The 11,630-nt window shown below is 33.7% G+C and overlaps 1 protein-coding gene across 1 annotated transcript in view; it reads right to left on the minus strand.

The window, feature by feature from the left end:
- LOC117178532 overlaps positions 1–11,630 on the minus strand; it is a 12,492-nt gene extending 862 nt beyond the window's left edge. The window contains exons 1-7 of the mRNA XM_033369960.1: positions 11,337–11,630; positions 9,097–9,284; positions 5,159–5,289; positions 4,635–4,881; positions 751–850; positions 563–679; positions 160–315 (exon numbers count right to left, since the gene is read on the minus strand). Coding sequence (XP_033225851.1) covers positions 160–315; positions 563–679; positions 751–850; positions 4,635–4,881; positions 5,159–5,289; positions 9,097–9,284; positions 11,337–11,630 — 1,233 coding nt within the window. The remainder of the gene's footprint in view (positions 1–159; positions 316–562; positions 680–750; positions 851–4,634; positions 4,882–5,158; positions 5,290–9,096; positions 9,285–11,336) is intronic.

Here is an 11,630-nt window from a genome sequence, read left to right on the forward strand (position 1 = left end):
GTAAACATAAATGGCTGAAGTTTTGACAGGCGTCATTTGAAGGATCAAGCTCGACGAAAATGGTTCACATTAGTGAATACTAATGCCATCTTTTAGAATTTTTAGGTACTTATCAGACTGCCTAGTATCATTGCATACATAATGCAGATAAAAACTCACTGCTATGAATCTTTCAAGGGACAAAATATACATTTTTCCAGCTGTGATATGCATAGGCCTTTGAGATCTCAAAATCAGTAATTTAATTTCTTTGCCAGAAGAATGGGGTAAATTTGTCCATAAAGATTGATACGCAGCATTTCCAACCTCTAAACTCTGTAAGTAAAGTTCATTAATCACGATGGTATTAGTTTTTTAAACCAATTGAACAAATTCCATTTTATTCAATTGAAAAGATATTGCAATGAAATATTTAATTTAGAACTTTTTCACATAATTAGAAAAAAAGTATCAAATTATGAAAAAGTAAGTTTGCTCGAAACTTGCATTAGTCGCCAGTATAGCAGTAAATAGTATACAACTTTTTCCTTTTTGTAAAAGTATTATTAAAATTTTCTATTACCTGGATCATTAATTCATTGCTCGGCCAACAGTAAAGCAGAATTTGAAATAAAGCAATTATCAAAAATGATGTATTAAATATAATACCTTGTACATCTGTTGTATTTTTATTCAGCGTCTATAAAAATAATTTCATTAGATTAAAAAACTACGATTAGGAATGTCAAATATGTAAGGGAAAAAACTTACTATAATTAGTTGAAATCCGGCGGTACAGATTGCGAGGCAACTCATGATTAGTTGGCACAATGATATGTTATTAAATATTTCATTTAATAGTTGAGTAATCCTTTTGATTAAATTACAGTTTTATTTATTGTATAATCAAATAATTTTTTTCTATGATCAAACTATCACGTTCCGCAACTTTTATAATGTTTATAAATTAAATTCTTTATTGTTTATAAAATTATATTATTTATAAGTCATTTGTTATAAATTTAATTTATAACGAAGGGATTATAATTATGAAACATTGGCAGTCAATAATAAACTAATTTGTTGAAAGATCATATTTGAATATTGTAAAACGGAGTGTCTATTTTACCAGAATTCTGGACGAATAGCTCACCTGTCTCGGAACGGCTATTAGACCAGAATTCTGGACAAATAGCCTGCCCACAGCGAACGGCTATTCGTCCAGAAATTTTGCAAGAATAGAATATTTAGTTTGATTTAAATTATCGTTGTGTATACATATCCGATATTTTTTGCCGGACTTAAATATTTTAATCCGGCAAATTTTGATATCAAGGAACCTTCTTTTCCGGAAATAGTATATTGTGCTACAAGTGCGGAAAGTAGGCAGTTCCATACGAGTGTGAAGTTAGCTGTACGAGCCGGAAACCACCCGAAGATGAGCCGATGGCAAGTACTGTAAACTTCCCAAGAGTTGCAACTGCCTACTTTTAGCTCCTGTAACCCACGATATTTCTTCTAAAAAATTCGGGAAATTTTCGATTTGAGAAACAATAAAAACCAATTTTTTGAAAAATTTGGGTAATTTTGGAAATTTATGGTAAAATTACACAAATTACCTAGAAATTTTGGAAATTGATGTTAAATTTGTAGATTACCGAAAATTTATAGAAATTTATAGAAATTTGCTAAATTTCAAACATTTCAAAAATTTATGAAAAATTGGCTAAATTTCCAAAATCTTCAGAAATTTATGAAAAATTGTCAAATTACCGATAATTTCAGATATCTAAAAGTTTCCAAAATTGTCGGTAATTTATCGGTTATTTATCAGTCATTTATAGTAACTTATCACTTCGAGTATGTCCAATAACTATTCACTATTCACAATCAGTCTCTCAAGCGTCAAATCATAATGAAGTGAACTTATGATTCCGACAGTACTGGAAAGTAATTCTGACTCGAAATGCGCATGCGCAACAGCAAGAATAAGTAATCTTACTCAAAGAGCGTAAGCGCAGCAGCTAGAAAAAGTCTTTTTCTAACTGCTTTTTACCACGGTTTCGGAATTTGTCACTTCCCGCACGCAATACATGCCTCGAAAATCGAACTTTTCGCGCGTGTGTTAGAAAAAGTATTTTTCTAATATAACTAAATTTTACCATTTTATCAGAAAATTAGGAATATTAATTTGTAAATGTATACACAAATTGACATACAATCAAGAGCAACAAACACATTAACAAGGGGAAAACAAAAATTGTACATTTTTTCGCCGCTTTCAAAAAACTCAAGTTTCAAATAGTCGTTATAGGCCATACAGAGTTTGGTGAAAAATATTTTCAATTGTCCGATAGCTTCCTATAATTGTCCAGCTTCCTATTAGAAAAATACGTTATAGCAATTGCACGGAGAAAAATGAGTGTTCAAATGTAACATCCAGCTTTTCAGGGTTAACATATTTTATGTTTAACTTTAGGACAACAATCTGGATGTTTGAAGTTAGCATCTGTACATATTAAAAAGTTAGATGTTACTATGGAACATACAAAACGTTTAATTGAAATATCCGAGATATTACATTTATGGTTATGTCAAATAACAGCTATAAATATTTGAGGAGTTTACTTATTTCTAGTAATTCAAGGAATTAATTGATAACTTATTTGAGTATTTAAAGTTAAACTATAATGTCCTTGCACGTACGAAAAACCTATAAAGGGTGTAAACTGTCGATCAGATGATACATGCAGTCAAGTTGAGGTTATGTATAACGTTTTCAATGCAAAATAAAAAATAAAAACGCGATAAGTAAGCGAAAAACAGACAGAAATACAGACAGAAGTCGATATCCAATTTTAATTAAGAATAGCATTAATTTTTATTCTTTTGAAATGTTCAAAAATTGTAAAATTCTGCAATTGTGATATCGAAAATATAGAACCGGCAAATTTAGTTAAGTGATTTTAATGCGCATGCGCTAGGGTGATTTTAACATCTGAATGTGTTTTGGTTTAACATACAAATATTTTTACCCCTAACATCTCAAAAAGATATTAGATGTTTGGTATGAATATCTGCATGTTAGATGGTACAATCTTACCCTTTGAATATCTACATTTAAACATCCATTTTTCTCCGTGTGGTCACGGAAGAGTGATTGGTCATATCTTGAGCCCCTTTTCCAGCTCCCCCTATAAAAATAGGTTTTAGCTACTGGTCACAAAATAATCATTGGTCACATATCGAACCCCTTTTCCAGCGGCCTTTTTAATAAATTCGTTTTAGCGGCTGGTCACAGAAGAGTGATTGATCCAATCTCGATCCTCTTTTCCAGTTCCCCCTTTAAAAAATTACGTTTTAGCAACTGTTCACAGAAGAGTAATTGGTCAAATCACAAACCCCTTTTCCAGCTCAACCTTTAAAAAAATACGTCTTAGCGAGTGGTCACAGAAGAGGTATTGGTCACATCTCGAACTCCTTTTCCAACTTACCCCTTTAAAAAATAGGTTTTAGTGAATGGTCACGGAAAAGTGATTGGTCACATCTCGAATCCCTTTTCCAACTTCCGCATTAAGAAAAAAAAACGTTATAGATATTGGTCACGGAAGAGTGATTGATCACATCTTGAACCCCTTTTCCATCTCCCCCTATATAAAAATAAGTTTTAGCAACTGGTCACAGAACAGTGATTGGTCGCATCTCGAACCGCTTTTCCAGCTCCCCACTTGAAAAAATTAGTTATAGCGATTGGTTACAGAAGAGTGATAGGTCACATCTTAAACCCCTTTTCCCGCTCTCCCTTTAAAAAAATACGTCTTAGCGGCTTGTGCAGAAGAGTGATTAGTCAAACCTCGAACCCCTTTTCCAACTCCCCCTTTAACAAATACGTTTTAGTGACTGGTCGCAGAAGAGTGATTGGTCACATCTTGAAACCCCTTTCCAGCTCCATATTGAAAAAAATACGTTATAGCAATTGGCGACGCAAGAGTGATTGATGACATCTTGAACCACTTTCCCAGCTCTTCCTATAAAAAAATGATCTATTTTACAAAAAAAATAAGAAATATTAATTTTTTAATGTATATATATATAAAAATTACATAATTCTTTGATTTCTTAAAGCTATTCAATTAAACAATTGACCCTCTTCGGTAACTTTGCTTCGGAGCCTTCGCAGTTACTGACAATAAACATAACCTCTACTATCTGAAGATTTTAATCCATCATATAAAATGATTTGACACGATGTTTTGAGTCAAATCAAGTATTTTTTAGCTGAGAATTGCTGGGCGAATAGCCATCTGAGGTGTGTGGGCTAATAGTCCAGAATTCTGGACAAATAGCCGTTTCGAGACAGAGGTGGTCTATTCGTCCAGAATTCTGGACGCCTAGGCATAGCCATTGTAAAAACCTCTATGAAATCTAATATCCGCATCTATGCTTGCCAAAATCTTATGATGTACATAATGGCACGAAGGTTAATTGCAAGTTCACTGAACTAACATAACGAATAGATCAGTTATAGACCCATCAACCAATCACTAAGATAACGATAAAAACTGACTATATTTTCAATCTCTTATAAGAACTTAAAGCCGCCAATGATACGCCATACCGACTATTGTGTTCGAATATTTAATTTAAATTTAGGCCTGTGGAGGGTTTTCTTCTGGGGTTTTCTAATTGTCGATGTTTCAAAACTTATATTCTGGGAGTAGGCTTTCTGCACCACTAAGAACTTCCAGTGGATATCAGGAATAAAAATCTTCTGGACACTAGCATGACTCGCCACCACCGAAGGAGTCGCTGCGTCTAAGTCAAGCTGGTTAGGCATCCATGCGATTAGTGGATCATCCGTGTGGTCTGAACTTTCACAAGAATATCTAGGTATCAGAAAACCTGTTGGAACATTCCGCAAAACAAGCACGCACTTAAGAAAACACTTCATCCATACTACTTCAAGTCCACCTGTTTATAGGAAACCTAGAAGGCTTGCTCCTGATCGACCGAAGCAGGCCAAACAGGAGTTTGAACAAATGGTTCAAATGAATGTCACTCGACCTTCGAAAAGCAGCTGCTCATCGCTCTACATGGTTTTAAAAACAGCCAACCAGTGAAGACCCTGTGGAGATTATACTATAGATGGCTCAATGCAAGGGTAATACTGAACCAGTACCCAGTTCCGCACGTGCAGGTTTCACTTCTGCTCTCCATGGTAAAACCATTTTTTGCACTATCGATCTCATCAGGGCATATAACCAGACTCCCGTCGTCGAGGAAGAAATAGGAATACAGTCATCACGATGCCTTTCAGACTCTTAGGGTTCCCCTTCATATCGTTCGGTCTCAGACATGCTGCGCAAACTTGTCAGTGTAAGCAGGTATTAATCGAAATATCAATTGAGATAAAAATTGATCGATAAGCTTCTTAGCACGTCACTATGTGCTCACAGATCAGCTAGATGGCTAGGATTTCGCACCAGAGAGAGTTCTGAGAAATTACTAACACCAGAATTATATAGTAAACAATTCTAGTATATTTTAAAGTTGACGCAAAATCGAACATTCCGTCCTACACCAAATTTTCTTTCACGCCACACCTTTACTGTGAACGTATGTCACTATTTTCGAAATAACAATAAAATCAAAGCTAATACCAGCGATTCATGAACGAAGTGCGGAATGGACTGGACTTCTTCTTAGGAATTGAATTAACACATCAAGGTGTAGTACCTCTTCCTGAGAAAATGGAAACAGTCTTGAACTTACCGAGGCCTGAAACAGCCAAGCAGCCGAGAGGACACAATTGGATTCACAAAGGCAGATGACGTACGAGTACATCGTAATGATCTGCTTCGTGGAAACATTAAAGTGAAAGCACTTATTCAATGGCATCCGGAAGCCTTCGAAAAATGCAAAAAAAACCTCTCTAAAGCAGCTCTGATTGCTTAACCAGCACCAGGCGCACCCCTTGCATTATTTTTGGACGCTCCCAACTTCGCGATAGGGGCACACTTCAACGGCACTGAAATGGAGGATGGAAACCTACAATTACATCTATCCTCACCCACAGAACATTTTTTTCCTCCATCATCCAGGTTTGAGTATGCACACATACAATTATCAGGCCAATTGTACACTGAACAGCGCCACTTCTGTTTGCTAGAACGGCTCTACTGATTCGGGAGAACCGTTACCCGGAACATTTCGAACTCTTCAACTATACTGCCGTCATAACAAGAAAAGTCGTAACTACATTTCGGATGAGCCCCCTGTCAACCTAACCGAAATTGGGATGGCAGGAGATTCATCCGAAATGTAGTTACGACTTTTCTTGTTGGGGTGGCAGTGTATAGTCGAGCTGTTCTGCACACGAGTCAATCAAGACAGCCGAAAATACGGGGCTCCTCAGCCTCCCACTCAACTACCACTATCCTCTGAAGGCTGAGATGTGGTGCTGTCTTATGCTTTGAAGACCACGGTACAGCCTCGATTCATTGAGAGTGGTACGTTCATAAAAGTGACAAATAATAAAATTTTTAAGTGCTCAGAGTGTTCTCAGAATTACTCGAGAAAGTCAAATTTCAATAGGCATACAAGGAAATACCACGCAGAGCAATCTTCTTTTTCATGCTTCATGTAAGTATACCTTAAATTAATTATCATATTCTTAGCCAATTATTTTGTTTATAAAGTTATTTCGGTGTCAATGAAAAACACTTAGATTGTTTCGCTTGGGAAAATACGAAAAATATATCTTTTTTTAAATGCATAATAAATTCATAATCCTTATTATCACCAAAAATCACGTGTATATAATAATACTTTTTGAACGTATATTTGGTCACTCAAATTTTGATTATACGAAGCTCTGGTTATTTTCAATGGAGTTTAACATAGAAATATGTCATTGCAACATTTTATTAAATATTATTTGAAAATTATTTAATTTAAGATCTTTTTTTTTTCACAGACCAGATATTCTTCATACAACACTGATTTATCTAAACCAATACAACTTCTATGGATATCGTGTCTTGCCCCGAAATTTTGCCACACTCCCAAGTTAATTTTGGCTGCTTTAATTTATAGTGTGGTTTTGATTACTTCGAACGAAAAAACATTCAGTTTTTATTTGGCAATATTTTTAAATTGAAAATAGTTTGAAAACTCCTACTCCACTGTTTTTACTCAAATATTTTCTTGTATATGTGTGACAAGAAATTTCTTGATTATAAATTAACCTATGTTCATTTGCGAGACATTCATGATAAAAAAACCGACGACATTGCAGATTAAGATGAAGTAAAGGAAAGAGATGAGATTGAACCTGAACAAAAAGTTTCGCTTAGCACTGAAACTGACGAACGAACTCAAACCGAGTTATGAATCCGATTTGGAATGTCAAAATTGCATCGATAAGGAATTGTTCTTTTTTGATGATTTCTTTTTTCTTTGTTGCTGCACTCCTCATTTTGATGTAGACTTCGAGCTGCATTTCTTTAAAAATCTTGATTAAATTGAAAATGTTCGGATTAGGCGTGTAAAATTCAGCGTTTAATTTTGAATGATACGCTTCACAACCGTTTGTTGTACGCGTAGTTCTACGAGAAAATTCAGCCCAAAGTTCAGGAGGGAAATTCGAAGTGCTTGCTACGTAGGTTTTCCAAATATAATCGTAAAATTTATGAACTCGTTCATCTTCTGGCTTGATAGGCATGAGGTCTTCAATGAAACATTTAACTACGTCTATGAGATCCAAAAAAGCAAAACCAAAGAAGTTTTTAAGAAAGAACCTATTTTCGAATTCACATTTTTGTATTCAGCACTCAAGTCCACTCCAACTTTGACCTAAATGAAATCGACAACATTTTATAATAACTTGATTGTTCAATGATTTACGTATACCTGAATGAATATCAATTTCGAAGCCTACACAAACAATTTTCTGCTTAGATGGAAGAAAAAACTGAAACTAGTTAAGTCAACTAGCCACAATTTTCTTCCCGCCTTCGGCTCTTGAACGGCTGTTTTCTTGACCGAGCCGCAATTCGACCCCAGCCAACCCAAAGTACAGAGGAAGGGATATAGTGCATTAAGACCACTGCATCATTCACCAAAAATGGACATATGTAAAAATCTTCAATTCTAGTTGGATATAGTAGATAGACTTTTCCCATTCTTCCACGTGACCGATAAAGGATATTTATTAAAACCTAAACCTACACCCCTACTATAATAACACTCCTCCTTATGTACATCTGAAGAAGGCCAATATAAATAAATACCGTCGCTCGTGAAGCAGCAGTCATATTAAGTTTTAAGTTTACAAGTCTTTATCAGTTTGAGTTCAGAAACCATCTTAAGCCAACGACTAGATAACAAGCTTGCCAATAGAAGAACCATCGAAACTTTAAACTCCGGACCTAAGAGAGGGCTCGTTAACAGAATATCATAAGGAATCTCTAGTATTTCTTGTACCTTTGAAAAGTTATCATCTGTGCGGAAGTTCAAAAATCGAACGTATATCAACAAGCAAAAGGACGCCTGTCATAAGCAGAAAAATAAAAATAGACCAAAAGGATTGATCTATCACTTCAAACCACTGACCGACTATCATCCCATCAGTTAAGCAGTTAGTAGTTAGGTATCAATTTTTATTGATACGTCTTTCTGCCTTTCTCTCTATGCTTTTTTGTTAATCATTTATCCCTATTTAAGGTGAACTAAACCAGACAAGATTTAATTTTTAGCTTGGTGAAGAAAAGCATCCAGTCATGCTATCATATTTTACCTTTGATCGTCCAACATTAATTCATTATATTCTTTATTTCATGACTGACGATATCTATTTGTATTTTCATTGAAAAAATATTTATTTTATTTGTAAGACCTAAATTTCTATTATGAGTAGTTTATGTCTGGTCATTTGGTAGTTATGCTCATCCTAGTTTTCTAGTTTCAAAAATCCGATTCTCAAACGAGGTTCCATCTTTTAATTGAATTGAACATAAGGTTAGTTACATCTCTTGGGACGTAAAAAATCCGAAATATTTGAAAGAAACTTGATAAAAATTTGGTGATATTTTTGTCGTGGTTTCTCAGCACACTCACTTGATTTGATGATTGTGTTTCTGAATAATTTGTTTTATTGTTCCTTGTGAAACTTTTGAGTTTTTGCCTAATTCCAGAAGTTCCTTTTGAAAAATATTAAGTTGTGCACATGTATGAGTAACTGCAACGCAGCAAAAAGTGTCCAAACCTATGTTAATAGTTATTCCGACACAAATTCCAACGAAGGCCTGCATTTTTTAAATTCTTTGTTTCTTTTGTTATAATTTTTAATTTATTTTTAAATCATTAAATTTTGTGTGTAACCTGAGCCGAATAAAAAAAGAAGTATGCGAAATCAGAGGATTGATCGATATAATACCAAGCACTGCTTGGATACCATCTTTTTCGGACAGGATCATTATTCATTCCAAAAATAAGGGGTAAAATACATAGCTGAGTCGAGATGAAGTAGGAAGAAGAAATAAATATTGTAGTGAGATTTTTTGAAAAACTGGCGTATTGAAGAAGGATATTTCTTTGATTCTTCGATACACATTTGATCTGTACAGTAGTATCCCAATCACTTCTCATGATATCCAACAATTCCTGTCAATTTAAAACAAAAGAAAATGTGCACGTTGATAAGTAAAGTCAGCAAATATTTGAAATTAATATTTCGCTCGTGCCCGTTTAAGGATTAAATTAATACCGACCAAGCAATAACGAACTAAACTTTTTATTCGGACATTATTTATTGATTATAAAAAACACGAGCACGAGACTTGTCTAAAAGAATCACTCTATTGTTTAATTTGGCCCCTCGTTGTTAACGTAGCTTGATTTTTTTTATTTCACATTTAATATCTTTCAATTCTATCTATTCTTTTTAATTGTTTTTAATTGCTTGGAATGATTTTAAGCTCTTTCAAGATATTTTAAACTGTTTTAAACTTTTGACTTCCCTGAAATCTTGTAAATTACATGAATTATTTGAAAATTTCTCCAATTCTCTGAATTATTTAGAGTCCTTCAATTCTTTTTAAATTTCTTCAAATCGTTTAAATTTAACTAGATTTATTGCATTATTTTAAAGTCCTTAGAATTCCCTGAATTAACTTAAATCATTGAAATTCCCTTAATTATGTGACTTTCTTAAATTCGAGAATTGTCTTGAATTGCGAGAATTACCTGAATTCGAAGAACTTCAAACTAATGAAAAGAATTAAGAGAATTTCATGAATTCAGAAAAATAAAGGGTTTCAGGAAATTTAATCTTTTTCAGAGAATTTAAGGAATTCAGAGAATTTAAGGCAATCAGAGGATTCAGGGTATTCAGAGAACTCTAAGAATTCCGTCAATTCGAGGAATTGAGAAAATTTTCGGAATTTAAAGAATTCAGAAGATTTCAAGAAAGTTAAACAAATTCTAATGAACAAAAGTAATTCAAAGTAATTAAATGTGAGTTAGAAATAATTCAAAATAATATACTAAACGAGAGTTTATTAATTACAAAAATATCTAATATTGTCGCGTATGCGTACTAAAATGAGGAGCCAACTCGAAAAGCAGAGCAGTGCTTTTAGAAGACTAACTTGAATTCAAGAAATTTAAGGAATACCGAGAATAAAAAGAATGCACATACTTCAAGGAATTCAGTAAATACGGAGAATTCGTGGAATTGAGAGAATCCAGAAGATTTTAAGGAAGTTAAAAAATTTCAAAGAATACCAAAAATTGAAAAAATGCTACCTAACTCAATGTAAATTGAAAATAATTCAAAATAATATACTAAATTGGGAAGTATCAATTACTACACATATTTTCTGTTTGTCGCGTATGCGTACTTGTGGAATTTAGAGAATTTCGTGAAATTATGATTATTCAAGCGATTTCAAGGAAGTTAGAAAAAAATTAAAAGAATACAAAGGATTTAACGAACTGTAGAGAATTTAAAGGAATTCATTTTCAATTGAAAATGATATAATGAGCCAGATATAATAATTAACCAATAATTAACGAATATAATAAACAAGATAATTAATAAAAATATCTACTGTTTGTCGCATATGCGTACTAAAACCAAGTCAAGTCAAAAAACAGAAAGTTCTTTTAGACGATTGACCATCGCCGGTGTTCGTTATAGATGAAAACTCTCAAAAAGATTTTTTTTACACGTAGGTATCATACCATTTCTTAACTACATGAAATTCTCGTCACTTATAAAAAAAATCATCCTTTGAATTTTTATTCATTGAGCACTTTTAGGAATAAATTTTATAAAATTGCAATGCTTTTCGAACCTTAAAAGTCTTCTTCTTTACAATCATTTGATAGAATTTTGTGGCTGCAGTGATAAGGTGGATATTGACACACAAATTTTCGGCCATAGCATCAATATTGCCCCAAACCATATACAAATCCAGTGCATCAGGAATCAGTAGGATTAACCACAATAAAGCATAAGCGATGAAGATATGAACATTTTGAAGATAAAGTCGCCATTTTGGTACTCCATCAGACAGTGGCCAAAGTCCAACAAGCGACAAACACATTTTATTTAGGTAGACATAATCCTCAAGTTTTTCTTCTGCCAT

This window comes from Belonocnema kinseyi, chromosome 8, assembly GCF_010883055.1.
Source record: "Belonocnema kinseyi isolate 2016_QV_RU_SX_M_011 chromosome 8, B_treatae_v1, whole genome shotgun sequence".
Lineage (NCBI taxonomy): Eukaryota > Metazoa > Arthropoda > Insecta > Hymenoptera > Cynipidae > Belonocnema > Belonocnema kinseyi.